Raw genomic sequence first — 27,078 nt, 5'->3', positions numbered from 1 at the left:
TGATATACAGATTTTTCAAATGTGTCTTATATGGGCGACATGAAATGTGCGGCTTCAGGTATAAAATGAAAATCAAATATTCATACCGCCAAATTCTTGTAGTCCTATGATTAATGTGGGCTGCGGGAAATGTTGAATTGCATTCACTTTGGAGTGGCCTTTAGAGTTGGTGCGGGCAGAAAATTTGTGTTCGCTGCCTGCACCGCAGTTTACAACATTGTTTGTAAGCTGCACCGCACTTTTCACAATTCAATGCTGCACCGCAAGTATAGAAAAGCAATATTGCTAGATGGATAACAGTTGTATTATATGGGCCGAAAATTTATTTTCGGGACATATCTTGTTTTTGCCGCTATTCTTTTTTGGTTTCCTATGGCATGTTTCAGACCGATTTTTGTCCAAAGCTTTATAGAAAAAGTATACATCGTAGAACCTTCAGATTTTCAGACATGGCGTAGAGTGGTATGTAGGTGCTTTGTAGAAGTTTATGAGGCTGCACCCCCAGGGGCCTTTGCTTGGGGGGCAAAAACCTGAAATATTGCGTTTTAGCTCTTTGTAGCTAACGACTGCCATCTAGCAGCAGAAAAACTTCCATACAGAATTCGTTCATATTCGCTTGCTTTGTCCAGCTTGTGAAGTGACGAAGCGACTCACCGCCTGCTGGGCTTTATTGTCCCGCGCGTGAGACTTTCATTGTGCGAAGTGGCACGTCCAAAACAGGGCTTGTGCGACTTGCATTTTAAAAAGGGGCTTCTCTTTAGTAAAATTACTTAATGGTCTTAAGAAACAACTTATTTTACCGCCGCAAATTTAAATGCGAAATCTGGTGGCAACTCCAATCCAACATATGAACACCAGGCCTACACAACTTAAAATTGTGTGTTGATATGTTGGATTGGAGTAACATACTATACAGGTGCAAATAGCAAATATTCTCCAAATACGATTTTTTCAAATATTCTTCAAATCGTATTTCATCGTATTGTCGCGGTAATACAAAAAGAGGTAAGGCCGTAAATAAATTTTCACCCACCGTACAATTTACGCAGGGAAGCATTTCGAGTAGGGATGTTCAAGGCAGAATATCGGCGACACATTTATAATGCTTGCTTTAAATGCGGCGTCAGCATTTTTGGGGGCGACCAATTACTTTGCGATAAGCTTCGCCTAATAATGATGTGTCAATAGGGTGTATTTACCGCCGCAAATTTAAATGCGAAATCTTAAGGCAGTGTACGCCTCTCTGTTAGCACCTGTTGTGCATGTTGCTCCAACCAACATACCAATATCAGGCCTAAACAATCAGCAAAACTTTCGATTTAATAGTTTGCGTATTAGGCACATAATAGTGTGTTTCATATTGTTTGAAACTACAGATTTAAAGTCTGTTTTATACAGTGATTGCTCGGACCAAGCCATGGTAAAAATTTACCGAGTAAAAGTTTGCAAAAGTATTGCAAACCATAGGCGTTAAACCATTTTAAGTCTTTAGGAGAATGATAATATTTGCTTTTCAAACACGTAAGCTGGCCAAAATGTAATAAAATGGCCATACACATTATTTACATAAATTCTATTTATCAAATATATGTTTCGATCATTCCCAAAATACTATGCCATATTTGAACCCCTTTCGCATCAAAGTGGGAAAGTTTTCGGCCCATATCTGTTTTTGCTTGCAGAAACAAGTTAAGGAAAATGAAAAACAAAATATGAAATATATAATATAAAATACACAATACAAAATACAAAATATTAAAAAATAAAAAGTATAAAATAAAAAATAAAAAATAAAAATTAAAAAATGAATATAAAAAAAAAAAAAAATAAAATCAATTTAAAAAATAAAATCAAAATAAACACTAAGCCCTGAAAATATACCCCCTGACAAAATATACAACAACCGCACCCCCGTCTAGTTCCAATCGTTATTTTGGGCTCTTGAGTTTGAGAAGCTCTTGGGTGGGTGAAGAGACAGCAACAGCACTTTGTTCAAAAAAACAATATATATACAAAAATAAATACAACATTCAAAGAAAAAACATTATTGTTTTAACTTAACACTAAACAAACAACTGACATTTTAAGGACTATACACCTTTATTCACTTTAAATAACTTTTAAGAAACACAATTCCTTTGAAAGATTTGGAAATACAGATTTTTGTTCTTCCAAAAATTTTATAATATCAAAACTACCAATATGGCCTTCTGCATTGCATCTGTCACCAGAAAAATTTTCACTGACATATTTACTAACTTCATCCAATTCTACACTGTCTTGAGTATCTGCATATTCATTAAACTCCAAAGCATAAGCAGACTTGAACCTTTTGGGGGCTAAGTAGCAGTGATCATGGCGATACACATGTTGTTCACTACTATAACTGAACCCGTGTTCTTGTAACATTTTTCTCACTAAATTGTGCACTTGCTATGATACAGGTGATGGCAATATAGAGAGACTTTAAACTTAAGAAACAAAAACAAAGCAATCTTGTATAGATCTGAGTCTGGCCATATTTCATTAATTAGTGGTACAATTTTTGACTTTGAAGATTTGATAACAGGTGAATCCGAGTATTTACAAATACAATGATCAAGCAGTCTTTTTTTTCAAAGAAGCACACCTTGCAGTGTTGGATAATTATCCCCTTCCATTGCATCACTTATGGCCTTAAATGTAGTTAGGAATTTTATAACAATCTCCATTAAAACAATATCAACTTTTTTTATCAGTCCATAGATCTGCAGTAACACCAACACCTCCATTGACTTCAACTGCATGTTTAACTTTCTCTGCTAATGTTTCTTTTTCTGTTGATGCATAAGCTGTAATGTGGCTGGAAACCCGTTGTCTATTGGGCCACACATCTTCTGCATTAACACTTCCAAACATAGCACTTGTATCAATGAATGATTGAGCAAACTTTTTCATGCCTTTAACTGCTGCAAATGACCTTAGTATTTTGCTACAAGCTCAGTAGCACCTTTTAAAACTTTCAACTTTGCTTTGTCTGGAATCTTTGTTTTCTTAAAAGATAGTTTCATTTGTCTCCCACTAGAACATGGACTGTCCTCGTAGCTTTCCATATGCCAAATTAAATGGGTTGTACCAGTAACATGGCTTTCAAACTTTAAGCAAAAATTTTTACAAGCAACAAATGATAAGTTATTTACAACACCTTGGGACTTTGTTTTGGCTACTGCCCGATGTCCTGTCATATGTTCGACTTGCCATACTTGGGCAAAAGAAACAACTGCCCTGCCTTAAGCTTATTTTCAATAGATTTGGTATCCATCTTAAAATGTTACACTGCAACATAATACTTAACCTTTTTGTTTCAGTGAAGTTAAAAGGTTACAAAATAAATTAATTTTTAAAATCTTATGAACTGCCCGTTACAGTATTTCATAAAATGTCGAAGTATGTTAAATTAAATAGTTTTATTAGAGTAAAGAAGAATTTTTATAGCAAAAATAAAACACTTTTTAAAAGAAAAAGTACACTACAATTGTTAAATTCGTATCTTAGCCTACTATTTGGCAAAAAATGAAATATAAAGCTCTGCAATCCATCATGTGGTATGGCGCGGCAAAATTTTAAATTTAGGTAAGCGGCGCTGCGCGGTAATTTGGCTACACTGTGCAAGCGGCCGCAAATGCTGCGCGGTTGACATCTCTAGTGGCCTTGTGCTGTTCATGTCTATCTGCTGACCAAGCGACCTGCTTGAAACGAGAATATTGTCTAAGTAAACAAATATGGAGTCCAATGACAGTCTACATTAGTCGTTGGAATGCTTGCGCTTCAAGCTTTAATCCAAAAGGCATTGGAAGATATTTGAAAAGCCCAAACGGCGTAATTACTGTAGCTTTAGGCATATCGGCTGGGGAAATCTCTCTGAAAAAATCCTGATTTTTTCAGGCCTTGTTGCTTTGTTTAGTCGACGAAAGTCTCTGCGTAGTCTTCACCCACCTTAAGACTTGGAGGGCTAGAGCAGTGGTTCTCAACCTTTTATAGTTTGTGGCCCCCTTTGACAGGCTATCGAACCTCATGGCCCCCTGCTTATAAAAATACCTAGGATTATGTGTAACTGTTTTTACTTGTTTCCCTTGTCGTTGCAAGTAATTTTTACAGTCATAATCCTTTGACAGGCTATCGAACCTCATGGCCCCCTGCTTATAAAAATACCTAGGATTATGTGTAACTGTTGCAAGTAATTTTTACAGTCATAATAAAAATGATAAATTTAAGTTAACTTGCAAATAACATTGTGTCACTTTTGGTTTTGCAATGCCTATAGCTACAGACTTATGCCCGTGGCCCCCCAATGACTGCTCGGTGACCGCCAAGGGGGTCGAGAGCCACGTTAAGAAACCCTGATCTAGATGTTTCTAACTGTTTAATTTGAAGCGGCAATTTAAAAGTTGTAGTTTGAAAAAAAAGTTCTTTTTATTAATAAAAAAACCTAAACGGACTAGAATTGCACTCAATAATTTGTTTGACAAGTTGCATAAATATCAATATCTCGGAAAACACAGCACGAAAATGTTCGATGTTTAATTGCCGCAATGCAATGCTTAGTCTAGTGGTTCTCAACCTTTTATGCTCGTGGCCCCCTTTGAAAAGCTGTCAACCCTCGTGGCCCCCTTTGTTTAAAAAAAAACTAGCAATGTATTTAATGTGTTTTCACTTGTTTTGCTACTCCACTTTAATAACAACGAAAAAAGCACTTAATTTTTAATAATTTAACAAATCATGAAGTGATTTTACTTAAAATTAACTTAGTTAGTCATTGTAAAGCTTTTTTTGTACTCTGCCAATTTTTTTTATTTGGCTCTGTTTTATATTAAGACAAGCGAATGTCATTACATATGTCAAGAAGATTTCTGGATTTCAGCGTAAAGTGGACCTTGAGTAACCCCGTAGCCATCAAGAATATTAGCCTAAAGTTGACCTTGAGTAACCCCTGTGGCAATCAGGGCAACTTACAATTACTTTTTTTTTTTTTTTAACATTATACTGTAGGTTAGCATCCCCATAATTATATAGCTTGGTGTGAAAATGCAAAAGTCAGCTCACCGACGGACAGTGTTTCCGCTAAGCACAGTTTTAATTTTGGGTACTTGCAAAAATAAAAAAATAAAAGTTGTCAACCTCCAGTCATCTCCTGAAGCCCACATTATCATTATTGTGCAAAAATTATTAAATATTATACCTTAGGTACCCCAAATTAGTCTTATCTGAGCTACGTATGACCAAAAAAGTGCCGAAATTAGTTTTATCCCAGCTACGTACTGAAAAAAATGTGCCCAAATTTCTTTTATTTGATCTACGTACGGACAATAATGTGCCCAAATTAGTTTTATCCGAGTTACGTATGAACAAAAAGTGGCCAAATTAGTTTTATCCAAGCTACTTACGGAACAAAAACCACGATTAAAGCGTACTAGGTGTGTTGGAATGTTACTTTTGCAACCTAAGACAATTAAGTAAAATGCAAACTTTGTATCTGGCATATAGTCGTGGCCAATAACATTTGATTGAAATGCAAGATATCTTGATTAATATATATTGGTATGGTTCTAGTAATATTCCATGAAATTGTAAAGTAAAGACACAATAACCCTATTTTTCCTCACATTGGTGTAGTGCTTGTTATTGAAATCTCTTGGGGAAGTTCATATTATAGTCTTTAAAGCATTAAGGCAATATCTACAGAATATTTGCACCTGTAGACTGTAGTAGTAGTATTCTTAGAGGAATACATAGGAATTGCCGAAAAACTAAGATTTGAATCAAAGCGGCCTTTGTACATTTTGTGTAAATTCACCATCAGTAAACGCTATTTAATTTTTCCAGTCATTCAATTTACAATAAACCTTCTATTGTAATTTTTTTAGGAAGGATCTACTACCAGTGTGAATAAAGCTGTTCTTTCCAGTCCCAATCTGGCATCCTTGCTACAAGGAACAAGCCCCGCTGCAAATGTATTTTACCAAGTTTAATAATTTGACTAGAATAATATACACCTATATTGTGATATTAAGTTATTGTAGTTTGTGGTATTTAGGACATGGAGAAATAAATGGGTTCAATTAATTACTAGTTAGTTTACTTTTAATTAGTAAAGTTGCAAAATCTATTGACAACTCAAAAACAGGGCTGCGGAGTAAGTTAAAAATAACCGGAGTCCGACTTCAGCTGAAAAAATAAACCCAAGTCTCGAATCGACTCCGGCCAAATGTGAGATTTTGTCAATTCCGAGTCCGAATCAGATGCTACAGCCTCTATTCCCCCAATTTACATAACGAAATATGGTGGATTTTCAGCAATCCACTTATAGGGGCAGGGTTGAGATTAATCACTCGCCTGCTCGCCAATGCGAGTGCAAATCGTTCTGGGCGAGTGCTGATTGATACCCACTGGCCCCTGCCAAGTGATTTTGGCGAGAATTTTGTTAGTTGGTGTAGGACAACTTGTGTTACACACCACTACCAAGCGAAATATTACTTAGCGCCAGCTATTTCCTTAAACACTAAGGCGCAAATACATTCAACACTACACAATTAAATAATATGGTTTATCGAAGTCAATGTTCGAAGCTCGTAATAAAGACTCTTTGTTCCGTTTTAAAAAATCTTTTACCGGCAAACAATCAAAAAACATGCAGTGGTAAATAGTCATGAGGTTTATTGTTTAACTTGAACATTGTTAATTTTTAAATGTTTAACCTGGTCGTTGACGCCTTTGAAAAAGTTTATTGGACTTGCTATGTACCCAGCTATAATAATTTTACTTTTCTGTATTTATTTCATTGTTTGTATAAGAAAATTATAAGCAATTGCTGCAGTTTTTCATAACAATAAGTTTGAATGCAAATGTCTTATAATAATATCTGTAAGCAGTGTTTTTACAATGTTTTGTTTTGAGAGGCCGAAATGGCTCACTGAACACTACGGTATTTAAAAATATCAACTACTTGTGTAACTACAGCTGAGAATTAAAAATTAGTTTACGTAAGTATGTTGTTGCAATCTCTTTAATTTCATAGCGGTCAACCAAGCCAAAGCTTAAAATAACTGTCTGTAAATATTTTATATCGCAATTATGTTTAGATACGAATCGAAACCATTGCGGATGCCCTTCGGAAATTGAAATGACCCACTATAGGGCGTCGCGCAGCACAGAACCTCTGGTGCTTCTGGTTTTTAACTTTGCGAATGAATGCTTTAGTTGTTAATTTACAATTATTCTTTCACTATTTGCTGTTCCACCAGTAACTATAGGGGAATGTAGCATATTGTTTCTGGCGCGAAGCAACTGCGGTGAAACGTCCTTCAAGCACAGAATAACCAGAATAAAAAAAACGCAAAATAGAAAACAGGCAGGCCGTGGCTACCAAATTGTCGGTGTTATTTTTTTCACTATAGATTGTAAAATATATTTTGACTAAAAACATTGTTTTAGCGTAAACTTCTTTATGGGTCATTAGATTGTTCATCCATGCATTGAAATAAACGACCAGACTTTTAAAAACTAATGTTTACGCATAAAAACCAGAAGACAGGTTAACGATAACCCAAGAAATGACCGCGCTAGGACGGAAATTTACAGACTGCATGCCAACAACTTTGGCGAGTGGCATTTCGTTCGGGCAAGTGCTGATTGATAGACGCTTGCCCGCCTGGCGAGTATACATGGTTGGAAAGTAGCCACCATATGCTAATCCGCCTTCCAATTTTACCGTTGGCGGCCATATTAACTTCAAAATTTGGTACTGCACAGTCGGACTCCGGCAAAACAAACCGCCGAGTCCGACTCCGCAGCCCTGCTTAAAAACTATGCATGTAACTAAAAACAGTACTTGTCTTTTTTATTCATACTTGATTCTAAATAGCAAAAAAAAATATTTTTGTTTCAGCTTTTGGTTAGCAGCAACACAAGTGTGGTAAACCAAGTTGATCCAATGAATGGTGTGTCACGTGTGCGTGCCTATACTATGCCTCTTCAAACCACTCATAAATACAACATACCACAATCTTCACAAAAGCCTATGGTATGTGAAATAGTGTTTGATTTTATTCGTGTGACACATATTTTGCTATCCAGTAACCTTTCAATCACCTAACACTCAAATAAATAAACAGTAATATTGTGATAAAATAGAAGTGACTCCACTTTAATGTAGGGTTTTGGATGTATATGGCCTTTGTTTTAAGTTTACTATCTTAGCCGAATCTGTGCTGACAAAGTGTGAATACTTCAAACTTAAAGACTTTCGTTAGAAAAACTCCTATATGAGCATTTAATAAATCATTATTCACTTTTTTAAGTGTGGTAACCAACTTGTTTTTTTTTAACCGCCACTTCAGATGTTTGCTGACTACATAATGCCAACATTTGTTCTCTGCGGCTAATAGCAAACTGTTGCTTTTCATTAATATCAAGCAGCGATAAATCACAATGTATTAGAAGTATTTCATATTTTTAGAAGATGTAGCACTATGTGTAATTACTTTTGGTATACACATTGATGTACCACAATACCACTGTATTTTAATATTGTGCTCTATGACATTTAAAGTAAAATATTGTATTTCATATTAACTGGTATTTATATCACTGATTGGAATTACTATTATTGCTTTTAAATGGCATAATAATACTTATAGTGATTATTGGCCATATTTATTTTAATTTAAACTTTATATAGTTACTGTGCTAATTGTATGCGATGCTAAAGTGTAACATAATTGTTAGGTGACTCAACATTGAGTGCAGAGAACACCTCATAAATATTTAACTGTTTGATAAACAACCCAGAACAAGCAACCTATAAGAAAATTTAGATAGTTGGCTGAATGTTTTTGAAAATTTGAGTTTTTCCTTAGTCCGAGCCCTGGCCAAGGAGTCTTTAATCATAAAATTTACAAAAAGCAAATCCTAAAATTCATAATGTCAAAAGCAATTACGCTTGTTTTTAATATCTTTTTTGTTGAATTCTAGGTTGGAGAGATGTTTAGTCAGGACAGATTGTTTTCTACATGCAAGACTGAATCTACAGTTTCGTCACCTAATGATTACATGAATTCAATGGTATTTAAACTAGAATTTGTTTTATAAAATGTTAGTACCAGCAGTGGCATATCTAGGGGATTGGGTGTCCGGACCCCCTTAAGCTAACGCGAAACCAAAATCAAATGCAAAACAATGTTTTTCGTCTTTTGTTTGGTCGACCGTAAACACAAGACATTTTTTCTCTTTTGCCTTTCGTTATTTGTTCAGGTTGGTTAATAAGGGTGTAGTCGACAATTGACAGCGCAAACTCAAACCTTTTTAATTTTTTATCGCTAAAAACGCCGAGTTGGGGGCTGCTAATGTTCCTCACTGTTCGCGCTAATATCTAAAGTTGGTGTAACAACGGCATTTTTTTAACTGAATCTCTTAAAAGGTGGTTAACTGCGACTTTCAAAGTGGCCTTTTTATGCAATAATTGTTACCGCCAAATTATTGTCTATTAGCATATTATAAGACCATGTGTTTAGTGTGTGATTGAAACAACTTATTTTCCCTCAACCGCTGCTTGTTATTTAGCTGACTTGGCACACAGCTCAGCGCAGATGTTGCACTAATCATGGCATAACGAACTTGCGAAAACCTATCTTTGTTTAGCATTGCAGATGGCGAAAGACGTGCTTGGAATTTATCATAGTCCCGTACGTTGAACTTAGGAAAATGCGCTGCTGATAATCTAAACATGATTCTACCAAAATTAATCACACATACTTCACCGTCTTGGTTTAGTTTTTCGCCTAAAGTAAACGATTGTACACTAAGCGGTTTTGACGCAAGTGTCTTTTTTGTCGTAAAAGTTCGCTTTTGCTAGATGTTAATTAGCTCATGCCGGTGATGACCTGACAACATTATTCATTAACATTAGACAGAAAGTAGGGGAATTGCCTGAATCAAAAATTCGGGACCCCCATTTTTAATTTTCTGGATACGCCGATGAGTACCACGGCTGTTCAAGAAAGACTTTTGGCTGTTCTCACGCAAACAAACTATTTACATCATACTTTATGAAAAAAAGTGCTTTATTTTTTATGCAAAAAATATGTGGATGTGGCTGTTTCTCTTCAACTAATGGCATGCCTTTTGTCATCAATTCAAATAAGTGTGTCTAGTTTATTTTTCTTCAAGTTAGAGCCAAAGATATAACAGAAAATTTACGGTGGCTTCCACGCTCACCATTGAATAGGATATTTAACCAAATGGCCAATCCTCAACATAGTTTTAGTGATGATGTGTCAAAAATTGGTCATGATTATTCCAGAAAGGTGTGTTTTGTTCGGGAGAAAGTGAAGTAGAATTGTCAGCTGTAGTCTTAACCAAGTGTACATGGATTTAGGTTGAAAATGTTTTAGTTACTTAGTATGTCAGGCAGTGGGAAAATAAGTAAGGTTTTTTCTACATTTAAGGACAACCGCCAATACAAATACTTTTATTTACCAATTTAGTTATATCCCCTCCTAGTTTTGCCAAACTAGGGGTTTCCAGCTTTGTCAGATATTTATTAAACAAGCCCATTATACAGGAGGGTTGGCCTTAAGCACTCACCCACTCGCCAATGCGAGTGCAAATCGCTCCGGGCGAGTGCCGATTGACACCCACTCGCCCGAGTGGCTTCGGCGAAAAATTTAATTAGTTGGTGTAGGACAACTTGTGTTAAGCACCACTACTAAGAGAAATAATACTTAGCGCCAGTTATTTTCCTAAAAACTAAGACGCAAATACATTCAACACTACACAAATAATAAGGTTAATCGCAGTCACATTCGAAGCTCATAGTAAAGACTCTTTGTCCCGTTTTAAAAAAATCGTTTACCGGCAAACAATCAAATACGTCATTGCTGCAGTGGCCAATAGGTATAAGGTTTATCATTTAACTTGAACATTGTTAATTTTTAAATGTTTAACCCAGTCGTTGACGCCTTTGGAAAAGTTTATTGGACTTGCGATGTACCCAGGATAATAATTATACTTTTTTGTATTTATTTAATTGTTTGTATTACGAAATTAAGAGCAATTGCTACAGTTTTTGCTAACAATAAGTTTCAATGCAAATATCTTCTAATAATATTTGTAAGCAGTGTTTTTTATGTTTTGAGGGACCGAAACCTCCACTAAACACTATAATATTTGAAAATACCGCCTACTTGTGTGATTACAAACTATAGTGTTAGCCGAAATGTGGCGTTTTGTTTGTGGCGTGAAACAACCTGCGTTAAAACGTCCTTCAAGAACAGAAAAACCAGAATACGAAAAAAAGAGAGCGCGAGGATTTAAAAAAAAAGGAAAATAGACAGGCCGTGGCTACTAAATTGTCAGTGTTATTTTTTTCACTAAAGATTGTTAAAAATATTTCACTAAAACTTTGTCTTAAGCGTAAACTGCTTTATGGGTCCTTAATTTGTTCATCCGTGCTTGGAAATAAACAACCAGACTTTTATAAAAACTACTGTTTACGTAGAAAAACCACAAAACAGAATAACGATAACCAAAGAAATGACCGCGCTAGGACGAAAATTTGCAGACTGCATGCCAACAAATTTGGCGAGTGTTATTTCGTCTGGGCAAGTGCCGATTGATTGTAAATTTTTGCTTAAGAACAACCCTGTACAGGCAATTAATCTTTAAATTGAATGACCGGCTGCCTAATAATATTGAAAGTAACCTGATTACCATACTGAACATTTAACAAATACTATGCGCATGTACATATTATTGAATAGTATCGGCCACTTAGAAGGTCAAACTAGCCAACCATAAAGGTTCTTATTATTAGGATACTGGTAGGGCAGGTTAGTGATGTTACCTAAATTAGTTATCCTTGAAGGATTATAATTTAAAGGTAATGCAAACTCATGACCTTGAACTTCCGGTTGTTGTACTGATTGATATATTCAAGCTCCTAGAGAACAGGTTAAAAATCTTGTCACTGCTGCATCCTAAGGCACCCGGATTATACCCTTGACAACTCATTAAAAAGGATCCTTTCAGTAAAAATGCGATTTTGCAGAATTTTTACAATATGTATTGTCACAAGTGATGTTAAAAAAGTGATTTAAGACAAAAATATTTTGTTCCTTAAACTTTTCTATCTTATAGTCCTAATTTACTATTTTGCATTCTACAATCTTTATTACTCACTTTTTAAATAGTTAGTTCAGGTCATAATTTGTAAGTTTGACTGAGAAATACTTTTAAATTGTTTTTGACTTTTAACTGTATAACTTGTTTATAACTGTTCATTTTACTCTTTTTTTGAAAATGATATTTTAATGTTTTTTATTATAATCAGACCTGCCAGCAGTTTCACCCTTTTGCTGAACTTCCATCGATATCACCGAATTCCAACTTGCACCAAGTAAGCCAATTTATCTCAAAATAAAATATTTATTAGAAAAATAAAAAAAATAATACTAACACCTAGTGTCAATTTGAAAAATGCTTAAACAAAACAGTTTGTTTAAAACAAAGTTTGGCAGTATGGCTTGCCCTTTCTAGCTGAAAAAAACGTTCACATTGCTAGTAAGTATATTTGTAATAAATTACTTATTTGCCATTTAAAAAAAATCTGATTGTGAGCTGTTCTTTATTCTGCTAGTGTGGTGCATACTTTTTGGCTCTTAAACACTTTATTTGTTCCGTTTTAATACCTTTAGCATGCCAAAGTGCTAAGGTGTGAAAAAAGAACAAAAAATATTAATTATGGAAGCAATAAGTTCAACTTGGAAAACAAACTGCTTAAGTTATAGTATATTCATCATTGAAAACATATTTGTCATTTGCATGGCAATCTGTGCCTTTTTAAAAATACCTCAACAATGATCATGAAAATCTTTAACTCTTTTACAGTTTTACCTGTTATTTACCCTAGGTAGTAGGCCTACTTTTAATGTAATTAGGTCACGTGTCTTAAGCTAATGTTGCGAAACCAAAATCAAACGCAAACACGTTGCTTATAGTCCAAACATGATTCTACCAAAATCAATCACATATATTTCATGTCCTTGGTTTAGTTTTTCGCCTGAATTAACGATTACATACTAAGTGGTTTCAACGCAAGTGTTCGCTTTGCGTCGTCAAAGTTCGGGAATTCCTGTGGTTGAAAATTCGGGATCCCTCCCTTTTTGATATGCTGGATACGCCCCTGCTGTGCAGAATTCTTGGCAAAATGTTCTTTAATTAAATTGAGTTAACTTTTTTAATGCAGCATACAAATTGCAGAGATGTTTTTAAAATGAAACAAGTAGCCGATTCCTTAAACAAAAAAGAATCTCAAAACATAATATATTCAAGTACCAAAAGGAATCCCATGATTTGCGAATTAAAAAACATATTACTAATTATTGAGAAATAGCTAGCTCTGCAGGGGTTTAGATTAACACAATTTCACATCAACACCCAATTATTACTACAACCGTAAATAAAATTAGGTAAAAATGTTCCTAGTTAAATTTTCTATGTTATTGGCTAACAACCAAAATGTTATCAACCGTATTAGGCAACAGCAAATCTGTAAAATAACTACCAAGGCCATGTTTAAAATGATAATTTCCTATTATGTCAGAATTACGAAATGTTCTGTATATATTTTTACCCTAATACATGGTATTTTTAAAGACTGATTCCAATGTCGGATTATCTTCTTCGACTAATGAACACAAAACTTTGTACCAGTTGTTGGGAAATTCTTCCAGTGCCAACAAAGTATCATGTATGCAACAAAATAGACCTTGTCTGTCTCCCGGGACACAACAGGTTGGTGAAATGTCCCTTTATTGCCTAGTAGAAAGGGCAATTAATTTTCGTATTTATTGTAGCTAGATACCATCCACTCATTTAGTAATCCTATTTTAAGGCAAAAAAGCCCATCTTGGAAAAAAATAGAAGCAAGTATTTCTCAACTGATTTTTGCGGAAGTTTTATTAAATTCTGTAGAACAAGTCTCTTTGAAAAAAATGATATTTTTCACTGATACTTTCTATATTCGGAAATATGGCTTTTTTCATAAGATCACTTTTGTGCCCATATCAGTTTCTTGTTCTGTGATATTATGTCAATTTTTTGCTCTGTGATATGACTTCAAATGAGGTTTAAATAAGTTAACAGTAACCAAGGCGTGTGCGTTTTAAGTTACAGTGCAATTGGTTGTTTATTCAACTGTACTAATTGTTTATTGTCGTTTTCGGCGTAGTTAATTATTCAAACAGAACAATAATTCATTTAGTTTTGGGAAGCTTATATTTTGGAAATCCTAAATTTTGATTTAATTTTGGTTGAGAAAATAGAAGGATCTAAAAATTAGGTGGCACTGTGAGAGGATTATACCCTTGCCAAGCTCTCACACAATCCTGAATTAAAGCAGAATAGTCCAGCAAGGCTAGCAATTGAGGTCAGAATTCATTTACATTCCTTCGTTGACGAATATATATATATACAGGGTTGGCCTTAAGCACTCGCCCGCTCGCTAATGCGAGTGCAAATCGCTCCGGGCGAGTGCCGATTGAAACCCCCTCGCCCGACTGGCGAGAAATTTAATTGGTTGGTGTAGGACAACTTGTGTTAAGCACCACTACTAAGCGAAATATTACTTAGCGCCAGTTATTTCCCCAAAAACTAAGACGCAAATACATTCAACACTACACAAATAATAAGGGTAATCGAAGTCACGTTCGAAGCTCGTAATACAGACTCTTTGTCCCGTTTAAATAAAATCATTTACCGGCAAACAATCAAAGACGTCATTGCTGCAGTGGCAAATAATTATAAGGTTTATCGTTTAACTTTAACATTGTTAATTTTTAAATGTTTAACCCAGTCGATGACGCCTTTGGAAAAGTTTATTGGACTTGCGATGTACCCAGGATAATAATTCTACTTTTTTGTATTACGAAATTAAGAGCAATTGCTACAGTGTTTGCTAACAATAAGTTTCAAAATGCAAATATCTTCTAATAATATTTGTAGGCAGTGTTTTTTTATGTTTTGAGGGGCCGAAACCTCCACTGAACACTACGATATTTGAAAATATCGCCTACTTATGTAACTACAAACTATAGTGTTAGGCGAAATGTGGCGTTTTGTTTGTGGCGTTAAACAACCTGCGTTAAAACGTCCTTCAAGAACAGAAAAACCAGAATACGAAAAAAAGAGAGCGCGAGAATTTTTAGAAAAATGGAAAACAGGCAGGCCGTGGCTACTAAATTGTCAGTGTTATTTATTTCATTAAAGATTGTTAAAAATATTTCGCTAAAACATTGTCTTAAGCATAAACTGCTTTCTGGGTCATTAATTTGTTCATCCGTGCTTGGAAATAAACAACCAGACTTTTGGCGTGCCAACAAATTTGGCGAGTGTTATTTCGTCGGGGCAAGTGTCGATTGATTGCCACTCGCCCAGCTGGTGAGTGTAAAAATTTGCTTAGGAACAACCCTGATATACTAGACCAGTGGTTCTTGAACTGGGGGGGCGTGTGAGGTTCACAACGGGGGCGCGAGAAATTGACAAACATTGTATGAACTATGACTAAACATTAAGGCGAGGTGATTCCCTGCTACTAATACTAAAGTTAAACATTTGGTATCCAAAAAACAGTTACATCCTTCGCATTAATGCTTGCAACTTACCTGGAAATAAATTGCTGTTCTGCTTTTATGTTTTTTTGATTTTGAAACAAGGTGGGGCGCGAATTTGATTAAAATTGTAAATAGGGGGCGTGTCTTAAAAAGTCAAAAAGAAGTCTACCTGAATTTTGTCTGTTTAAACAAATTGAAACAATCCAATATAATGTGGGCTCTTTATCACTATTGCACCTTACGTTGTTACATGTTAAACTGCTGGCCTCATGTTATTATATACCATGAATATGGAAGATAAATGTGGTAATCAGAATATACCCAAAAAGTAATGTTACAGATAGCGTAAGAACTTCCTAAGAGGAATAAAAAATACAAACATATTTTTGTAATGTCATAACAAATTTGTTTATGCCTAAATGTTTACACTGCGTGTCACTAAATAGAAATTTTAATGTGATGTGTTTCAAATCATGTCATATCTTGTGTCTAAAAAAGGTTAACCTAATGCTTCCCAAGAATCAGAGTAACACCCCACAGCCTGTGTGAAAGCGGCATTAATGGAATGGCGTGTTTAATTATCTGACTTATCTGCGTGGCTCTAAAGATCTAATTCTTGGTCTCCGTAAATTGCCATTCATTTTTGCATTTGGTTAAAACAGTGTAAAATTAACGTATAAAAAGCAGTTTTGTGTCTGAAATAGGTCACTAAAGGTTAGGTGCGAACGCGCTCTGACCATTTATTCACTAATCACGTGTTACCAGCATTGTATAATATTTTTCCTGAAGCCACATGTTATAGCCGATAATTTAAAAAAATACATTTAACATCAAACCAAATTGCAACGTTGTGTGTTTTTTTAAATGGAGCTACTAAACACACAACCTTGGCTAAAGACGTCTCGTATATTTTACGTAACGAAAACCCATATGCCAATCAAAACTTACTAACAAACGTAAAAAAGTCGTAGCACGAATTGTTTGAAATACGCGAAATTCAAGCAATACGTAATCCCGGTAGGTACCATACTGCATCCAACCAAAGAAAATCCCATTTGAAAAGACAATTTGCTTAGTGTTCAAACCGCTTTACACAATATTTTGCAAACTCAGTCCAAATGTTGCGTAGTTTTTACTCGGTTAGGGTTGCTGTACGTTGTCTGCGAAAGTGTCTTAATACCTCATGAAAGAATCTTAAGGAAAACGCTGCAAAAAAATATTCTTAGGCTCCATTTACCTTTTGCCACATGAAATTTTATTTTTACCAAGGCAATGTACTTGACTTTCACGCAGGTTATTGCCCTATAAATGTTTGGAATGTTTTCCCTATACGTCAAGAGGTTTTGCGAGAAGTCGCATGCGCGCCCTTATATTTAACATGCAAGCAAAGTACAATGCTGCTTGTATTTGAATGTATTTGAAATAGTACGACTAAATAATTGACTATATTGCAGGTCACATCTTCTAAGTAACGAAACCCGTATCATTTACCAGTTGGGAATTACTCTCAGATTTAAAACTTTAGGTTGTAGCAGCAATTGTTTAGACCTGATTGATAGCGTGCTTTTTAAGCAAATACGTGATCCCGGTGCTAAAACGTGAGAAAAATCCTCATTGAAAATTAAAAAAAAATGCTTACTGTCAAACTGCTGCAAAAAAATGCAATATTTTGCGAACTCTGCCAAGTATTGCGTGGATAAACACATTGTAAGAAGCCATTAGGCTTAGGCCTCAATCATTGTCACAATATTGTTGGGAAGGTTTGTTGTACGATATCCGTGTAGGTTTCCTGATGTTTATTCAAAATATGTTTATAAAAGCGAAAATTGCTAAACCTTTGGACTAAACGCCAAATTAAGCTGCATCCAACGTCAGACAAACCCGTAACCTGTTGAAAAATATAAATTGCTTACTGTTAAAACTGCGACAACAAACGCAATATTTTGCGAACTCTGCCATTGTTAAACTTAAGTCTTTACTTGGGACGTTGCGCACATTCATTAACATGAATACCATGTGATGTGCTTTTTACGTAATCCCGGTACCATAGTTTTTCAAACATAAGTAAAATCTCGCTTGAAACTGCAAATTGGCTACTATTAAAACCGCTGCAAGGACTAAAAAGCCAACGGCTAAGCACGTTAATCATCTTTTAAGTTGAAAACATTAAAACTTATTTTTATAACAATATATGCAATATATACCTAATTTGATTTTGTATGTCCGCGCTGGTAAGCGCTTAAAAAAGTTGTGCGCGGTTACGTTAAGAGGTTTACAATTTATCGCGCTGGGAATCGCCGCTCCTTTAGTTAGTGGACGACGACGTTGCTCTGCCAGCGACTGACCGGGCGAACATCTTACAGACAGACAGACATCTCACAAATCTTCTTGTTTATATATATATATATGTTTTTGATATGTATAAGCCTGATTTGCTAGCTTTGCTGTACTATTCTGCTGTTGCTGATGAGGAATTTATCTTGCAAGCTTCTGGGTTTTATAGCGTCACATTATGACGCAACTTGTGAAGTATGGTTTTCAAACAAAATCCTGGATGTGCTCTATTTTTTTAAGCTTGTCAAACCACTATTTTGTTTTTTAAAATAAGTCACCACGTCAATGAAGCAAAATGAGTCAATGTAACCATCTAGTGTTGCGTCAGCGTTTTTTAGCGACGATTTACTTTGCAATACCTTCGCTTAATCATTGAGTGTCAATAAAACGTTGTTGAGCAAGTGTTGCATTGTACTCACTGTATGGGATAAAAATTAGTTAGGGTCAAAACCTGGTGTTGCTATCCTGTTTTATGTTCTTGTTTAGTTTTTAAAATAGTTATGCACTCTAATTTAAACATTTTCTTTAAGTGGTAGTTGTGTTGAATGTTAGTCATGTGGAATTTAATTTTTTTTTATTACTAAAGGTTATATTGTTTTTTGTTACTATATTGTGATAAATCCACACAAAATATAGGTAAACAATTATTTAAAATTATACTAGGATTCTATATTATGGATTCCTTATTCTAGATTTGAAACCTATTATTCTAAAATACCTTGAGATTTTACTTTGAACAGATGATTAAATTATTGTTCCTCTTGATTTTTTCAAAACAACATTACACAATAAACAGATTTTAACTTTTTCAAGTATGCTTCAATGCACAAAACTGACCTTACGAAAAAGACTATTTCTCCAGATTATTTGTTTTTTATTCATTTAAGATAATCAAGTTAATGAAGTTTGACATACTTTTTTTATTTTGCCCTGTCATCACGAAATTAAAAAATATTGCCCACTTGAAAGTTTGGAAAGCTTACCACTGTGCTTTGTTTTCTGTACCATATAATTTATGGTTTAAATATGAGAAAAAATAAAATATGTTTAACTATTTTCAACTGTGAAGATTTACTGTTGTAATTTGTTTCAGTCCGGAAACCCATCTGTCCATCGCAATTATAGACATCAAGGTAATGATAATCAAAATGGATTGCAGAATTTTTCAACTCAATATGATAAGGTATGTTTTGTACAGTACGTAATTCGTAAGATTCCTTTATATCACAACCTATTAAAATTTAACCAAATTATTCTTTTGGTTTTCTAACTTGTTGGAAATAATGGCAAAACAAACTTTGTAAGCTATAAGTTAATCACAGAGAACTTTTTGTTTTCAAAAATTATTAATGCAAGATAATTAATCAATAGAGAGAGAGATCAACATTATATAGATATACGAACACTGGGGAAGAACAGTGCAATTAAAAGCAAAATACTCCGGCCATATTCTCAAATAAAATGTTGTTTGTTAAATAGGCAATGGTCCCTTTTCATTGAAATTTACTTTACCGTATTTCACCATGTTAGTACCTTTGTCTATCCATTTTAATCCATAGATGATTTTAAATGGGTGGAAAAAATGTTCAATTTCCTTTTATGAATATATATTGTGCAAATTTAGGCAAAAGCATTTTTTTTTACTTATGAATGGTAATACACTCCTAAAACACCTATTGAGACTGATAAGGATATTTTATTAATTGTAAATTCTTGACAATTATATGTGTCCAAAAGTTCTGTATTGTAAATTTTGGCCATCTTTGTGTACTTATTGTTGTTATATAAAACTTGGGTGGGGTTATTTATGTTTGCATAAAATATGGTGAATAGGGATGTTGGTTTTTGAATCTTGGGTAGTGCTCTCTAAACTTTTTACACCTGTTGCACGCCAGCATGTGTTTTACAACTGTGCAACATAACCAGGAAAAATATCATTTGTTTAAAAGCTGTTGGCTTATAACCGCTTTATATTAACGTGTACAAAAGGTAAAAATTGTTTAAGATTTTCAATTTCTATCCGTTCCAATTGTTTATTTTTTATGGTGTTTCCAAAAAGTCAAAGGCCTGCGTTTTTATGAATTAATAGGTTGGTAAACTGAATGTTAATGTATGTTTATATATTCACAAAAATATATCCATATCCCAAGTATATAAAAATAAATTAATTAATTATCGGAATCTGTCCAAAAAAGTGATATCAATTGATCTTTAGTAAGGAGTATTTTTTTTTAATTGCTTGCAAGTATGGTATGCTCAAAAAGAGCTAAGCCAAAATATTAGGAAAGAAATCCATAGCCTTTAACATTGTAACAGCCCCAAACTTTCATGGAACAAAAATGGATTTGAATTTAACAAAATATTACACCCTTTAATAAACTGAACTATCCAGTAAACTGGTTGGAAAGAGAAGATTACTTATAAAAACTGACACACCGTTTTACGTTTCATGCATTAATAAAATAGAAAATTATTATTAAATTTGCAATTAAATTTTAAAGGGTGGTAAATTTTTTGTCAATTTTATAAACATGTTTTTGTCAGACAGCCTTAGATATAAGTTTGAGAAAATATTGAACAATGACAAGTGATTAAAGCTAGTAACATTTGTTGTCACCAAATATACTGACAGCCTAAGTTTGTTAATCGGCGACACATTCAACGCTTGATATTTCAAAAAAATCTTATTGCTTGTGTCACTACAACATTTGAATTGTCAAACCAAGCATAAAATTAAATACATGAGTACGCACCGAAATAGAAAGACAGGTTATATAGTTGAAGTATAACACATTACATAGAAAGGATGTAATTTGCAAAGACAACATTCTAATATTTTAGTCAAAATCTGATCCCAGTCAGTTTATTGTTGGTTCCAAACTACACTTCGATGGCACACCCAAATGTGTAATAGTGACTATGAGGTGACAGCTTTATGGCTTCTTACATTTTATTTAACCATACACAATTTTGCTTTTATTGGAACAGTAATTACTTGGAACATCACTGGTAGTTCAAACAATTTTTATCATTCCAAGTTTAATGCGAAATTGCGAAATTGAATAAATATTGAACTGGCAGTTACGTTACATTTTATTAAAAGGGGAAAACAGATTTGTTCTGACCAAAAACTTTTTATTATAGCTGTTGCCTAAGATATTATAATATGTATGATTTTTCTTATTCACTGATAAAATTGAATAAGCTGAAAGCTAATAACACTGTGCTGTCACTCTGGTTGTTCAAAGCAAAATATAGGATGCCAGGAAAATCCAGGGATATTGGAATCCTGTTTGATATTTGTGTTGGGTTTGAAAACATAAAAATTCTATAAGAAGTGGCTTCAATATTTGTATAGACGCAATATCCTTTGTCCGACTACTTTTAAGGAGGGTCAAATTTAATTTGAATTACATGTGCCAATTTTGGACATACCTTTGTCTCAGTACTAGCCCATATGCAATAAAAAGGTTTAATAAAGAGGCGCTAACACAAATGGTCTCTAACATATGTAAAATCTGTGGTCTGATTGTAAGAGTGTCAGGCATTATCAACAATACAAAAATGTAACATGTATTGGAAATACCAAGGGAGATATCATTTGTAATTCTTTTTCTGTCTTGAGTAGATTATTGGAGTTAGCAGAGTATTTGCTTCCGCTCAACGGAGCTTTTCGCTGCTCATGTTAGATGTTTCTTCCAGTAATTAATGCAACTGAAAGTTGTTTTATTTTTCAGAAGTCAAGTTTTATGGACGGATCTGAAGAAACTAGGCCTCAAATCAGTGAAAGCAATCTTTTACAGATGAATCAAAGAAAATTTCCATCAGATATAGATCTGGACAACCAAGATTTATTTGATCCTGGTTCATCATTAGACTTTGAGCAGATGCTTCAAGATATGGATGTTGCTACAACTGAACCCTTTGGAATGGAGTTTGGAAGCTATGGTTTTTTTCAGGAACAAGGTGTTGTATTAAAAAGGCTGTTTTGTTAACTACTTTATACATAAACTAAGTATTTTATAACAGGATGCATAGGCAACTGTGAGATTGTTTTTGATCCCATTCACCATAGAGAAAAAAATAATGACTTGATTAGGCAGTTTTCATTCCTGCTGTTTTTTCTTTAACAAACAAAAGAACCAGTATGACAGAATGCTGGCGACTTGGTGACTTTGTCGGACGAAATATTAGCCAGAAATTCAAAGAAATTGGTGCCAAAAAAAAAAAACTGAATTGATTTTTTATTGTTGGACGAATCAATTTTATAAAAAATCCTGTGATTGTTTTTATATACATGTTCAATATCATATATGTTTGAAATCACAAATATATAGGAACATTTCGCGCTACAATTGTAAGGAATTGATTTTGTTGTAAAGCATGTCATTTAGTGTGGAAAAATGCATTGCTAGGCATATAGATTGTTTCTTGTTTTAAAAAGTACTCAATTGTGGTTATAGAATTGTTGTAAGCTTGCATGTTTACCTTTGATTTGGGAAGTACACCTATGACCTATATTGACTTGAAAAAGCAATCACTTTAGCCAACAACATTTGCATTGGCATATCCAGGAGATGTTTAATCTATTTAGCCCAAATGTACTATGACATGTTGCACTATGTGACTTATAACCCCAGCAAACAATTTATAATAAATTTGTTATAAATACCATTATTTAGAGCAATATCTTTCTCAAATTAACCAAATAAATCTCTTTTTCTGCACTCCCGTACTTAAGTTGGTTTTTAACTGCTTGTTATCTAGTGCACCCAAAAACAGCTTCTCTATTTAACAGTATTAGAGTAAGAATAGCAGACATGTCCACCACCAGGTTGTACTTTCCCCTTATGTATTTGTTAATGGCACAAAAAATGTTGTGCCTTCGGCCCAACTCTTTGAATACTGATTTCTTTGTTTATAGCTTCAACATGGCAAGATTTATATTAGGCGAACACTGTATTCATCTTTAGGGACGATACCAAAAAAACAAAGAATTTGGTGAAAAAATGCTTGTACAACAACCAGCTGGCCATCACACAAACAAATGAGAGGAAAACAAATATGTTGTATCAACATATTGTATATAGACAAATAAACAATTTTTTTAAACATTAAATAATTTCATTTAATTCTCTGGATATGCTTACAGTGCTCCGCAACCAGTGTGCTATTGTGTTATTATTTTTTGCTTTGCAGGCATATTATAACATAATAATTATCCAGGTGAAACTTTTTTATCTTTTCTCAATACATTTTTTCTAACAGCAAATTGATATATTTAATTGCTCAAATTCATAATTTTGAAATAATTTTAGAACAGACTCAAGTTTCAGAATCAATTGTTTAAATTAATTTATAATTATACCAATGCACATACACACTAAAGTATATATTTCTTATAATAAACGAACTAAGGCAGATAATAAAACCAAAATGGCATGAAAGTTGCATTGGTTTTAAGCATATAGATAATATCTCCGGGTTTCTGCTTTTCTCAAAGAGGCAACCTTTGTCCACTAATATGTGGCTTGGAACAGCCAATTGAAAATTGTATACCACTTCATCTAAGCCTAGTGTTTTTTAGGACAACTCTTTGTTTATTAATTTGACAATTACTAACAAACACACATAATTACACGTTTACTAACCTACTCTGCCCATTCTTGCAATTGAATGCATGAAATGTAAGAATTATAAACTGATCTGCAAACTGAAAAACAGTAAATAGTGTACCGAAAATTCTAAATTTTAACATATTATGCTTATTAAGATAACTATACTGTACTCACAGTAAACCAGTATTCCACTCAGCCAGAAACCCTTTCCAACTATAAGCCTTTGTTGTTGTCATAGTTCAAGATTTTTATCAATAGAAGAGCCCTGTCCTTAACTTTGCGCACACTACTAGCTCTGTTACAATAATTGACAAACTCATACCTCTGAAAAAGATTATACCAAGAAAATTGTTATAAGGAATCTCTAGTTCAGTGGTTCTCAACCGGGGTTGCCATTTTCAATGCCTAAGGGTGTCAAGAGATATTTGAGAATCTTTAGGAATCTGATTTTTTTACTCAACTCTTACAACTTTTTGTGTAAGATTAGAGTGGAATAAATCCAATTAAAACTTCCTACGTTGTGAAGTGTTGATGTGTTGTTCCAGTTGCAATCTATTTGCCGTAAGCCATAAAAGGTTGAAAACCACTGCTCTAGTTCACCAGCGTACAAACCGAAATTATTTTTACATTCTCTGGGATGTTGTTAAAAATCTTTATGGGGCTTGGGGAAACCTTAAAGTTTCACTTTGTTTTTAAAAACTTTTTTTGCTACTTATATTGTAAATGTAATTAATTATTTTTTGTAACTGCTCTTATCTTTTAAGGCTCTGGAAATATTACTACTGGAGATTTGGATAACACTATGGACACAAGTTCTTGCAATATTAATAAACCAAACAATGTGGGAAACCTACACAGCTATAATTTTCCTGGTGCACACATTGGCTCTTCTAGTGTCAATATGCCAGGGAATCCTCAACAACGCCAATTTCAGCCTCAGCACTTTAATAGACAACCAGCAGCTGGCTTCACAGGAATTACCTATGTTGGAGAAAACTCCCCTGATCTCATGATAGATGCACATCCAAACAGTATGGCGATAGCCAGAGGTGGAACGTCTGGAGGTGCAATAATGAGTGGGAATAGCTTTGAACAACATTTTGTTCAAAGTCACCCTAGTGGACGAGCAGAGTCTGTCATCAGTTCAATGACACCTTATAGAATGTGAGATTCTTTATACACTTTGAAAATCATTAAGTTTCATTCAATGTCGCGATTTTTTATTTTTAAATTTAAAACATGTAATTTTCATATTGTGAAAAGATGATTTAAAAACGGTAATGACATTTAGTGTATAATTAGTTAAATTGATAGTATTTTCTTAAAAAAAACTTATATAAGTCTATTTTGATACAATAATCCTAATTATTCTGGTAAATCTACTTAAATGGAATACTAAATGTAAGTACTTGTCTGACAATGCTACAACATAAAATAGTTGTAATCTAAATCGGTGCTTCATAAAACCCTTTTAAAAATTTTACAGTGGGAAAATTTTAGAGGACGCATAGTAAAAAAATGATGATGTGGGATAGAATAACAAAATTTAATTTTTCTCACTAACACAAAACCAAGAAAACGAAACCAGTCAATCAATGCATTCTGTGGAACAATACACCACAAAATTTTATTCATTAGTAAAATATGCTCAGAACCTCTAATGTTTTTAGTTTCTCAACTTAAAAACTGTATCAAAAATATTATGTCCTAAATTAAATTAGATATTTGTTCTATCTGTAAAGTAGATTTTAAAAGTATAATTGATGTAAGTCTGAGGTATGTGAGAAAATTATTGATTTACTAAATAATTTAGTTGGTGCACATTTTTATACCCAATCATGAGTTTAGTAATTTTTCACTTCGGTTTGACATATCTTGTATACTTCATTTTGACATTCAAAACAGAAACTTTACAGTTTAAATTAAATTTGTTATTTTATTGTAAACAATAATCATGTCTAATATTTACTAAAATTTATTTAAAATGGTCTAAATCACTGATCTAAACCCGACGTTTTACAGTTTATGTTTAAACTATAGTAATTGACTTTTCGATAAGTTAACAAATTTACAAATGAGATTAACACCACCAGAAGTTTATTTTAATTAAAAAACAAGGTGATTGGTTTGAGGTGTATGACAGAAAAAATACTTTCAAAACAAGTTTTTATGAATCTATTGTGGTAATTAAAATTAAAAGTTAATACCTTTCTATTTTGTTTAGGCTAATATGTTGCTAACATAGTAAAAACCAGTGGCACCAAAAAAAAATATGTTCTACTGCCAGTAGAAAAATGTAATCTCATTACGGAGTTAATTGAATATCCCAATAAATTGACTTTGTATTAGTGTTCCACAGCCTAATTTATAGTTCAACAGTGATTCGTGTAATTGTAAAAGGATTTTTTTTTGTGGGGCTATTTTATTCTAATGATTTTATTCTCTATTAAATATTTTGTGCATTGTATTTTACCCTTTTTTAATGTTTTTATTATTGGTTAAATAATGTACATATCAATGTGCTATCATAGAAAATTTTATTGCTGGTGCGCACTGTACCTTGTATCAAGGCAATACGAATGACTGACATCCGTTCTGTTACAAATTTTTACGCAATTGGTTTGTGCTTAATTGTACGTTGTAGCAAGATGCTGTTACGTGCTAGCATCCCAAAGACCCCTAAACATTATGTTTTTGGTTCGAGGTGCTCTTCTAAAATGTTGTTTTATATTAATGCATTGTATGTGTTGTTAGCATGTGTTTATTATAATTATCAGCATTTCAACTGAGCAAATTTAAATGTCTTTATTATCGGTCTCTTAAGGTTTCTTTGCATTGACAACCAGTATAAAACGAATGTTAAATGTAATGAGAACAGTGCTGGAAACAAGTTACAAGTCGAGTCAAGTCATTTTAACAAAACAACCGATTTTTCATCGTTTAATATTTACGGAATGGAATTATTACATTTTTAACACATTTAGGCCAGTAAAGAGAGTGAAAAAAATGCATCGGAAAGTTTTTTGTTGATTAATCACGGAAAAAGTCGAAATAATCTTATCTTTATTATCTATAAGTAGGCAAACTACATTTTCAAATTTGTTATGTTAGGAGAACCACATAAAAATATATAAGCGAATAATTTACACCCTTGCTTGCCTAATGTTGTAAAAAATGAAGAATCCCTCTAGTCTAGATTACCTCAAAATGTGCACATAGATACGGTTTCGTCTGTTGTTTTGCCCGAAAAGTTTCTTCATTCTAATTTCAGACTTTCGAAATTTGCATAACGGCTTCAAACTTCACTATGGTGTTGCCTTTTAAGTGGACCATAATAGCTAGTTCTTTAGTAGGCCTAATAATAAAATAAACACAAAAAATGGATAACTATATATAAGGGTTGCCATATTTTTAAACGCGAAATTCCTGACAAATTTATCGCGGTTAGATTGATTAACTCCAGATAAGGAGTATTGAAAAAA

General features: G+C 33.7%; 1 protein-coding gene across 2 annotated transcripts in view; it reads left to right on the top strand.

The window, feature by feature from the left end:
• The window catches only part of LOC146138094 (uncharacterized), a 57,341-nt gene extending 30,893 nt beyond the window's left edge, over positions 1-26,448 (top strand). The window contains exons 7-14 of one of the 2 annotated variants that reach the window (XM_083393207.1): positions 5,904-5,990; positions 7,925-8,059; positions 9,010-9,099; positions 12,365-12,430; positions 13,690-13,827; positions 19,072-19,161; positions 21,716-21,944; positions 24,361-26,448. In XM_083393207.1, the coding sequence (XP_083249333.1) occupies positions 5,904-5,990; positions 7,925-8,059; positions 9,010-9,099; positions 12,365-12,430; positions 13,690-13,827; positions 19,072-19,161; positions 21,716-21,944; positions 24,361-24,764 (1,239 nt within the window). In that variant the 3' untranslated portion in view covers positions 24,765-26,448. The remainder of the gene's footprint in view (positions 1-5,903; positions 5,991-7,924; positions 8,060-9,009; positions 9,100-12,364; positions 12,431-13,689; positions 13,828-19,071; positions 19,162-21,715; positions 21,945-24,360) is intronic. The other variant, XM_083393208.1, reaches the window with a different exon arrangement.
• Positions 26,449-27,078: the final 630 nt, after the last annotated feature.

This window comes from Ascidiella aspersa, chromosome 7 (assembly GCF_963924565.1).
Source record: "Ascidiella aspersa chromosome 7, kaAscAspe10.2, whole genome shotgun sequence".
Taxonomy (NCBI): Eukaryota; Metazoa; Chordata; class Ascidiacea; order Phlebobranchia; family Ascidiidae; genus Ascidiella; species Ascidiella aspersa.
The sequence above is the reverse complement of the archived record's forward strand: the minus strand, read 5'-3'. Positions and strand labels throughout refer to the sequence as shown.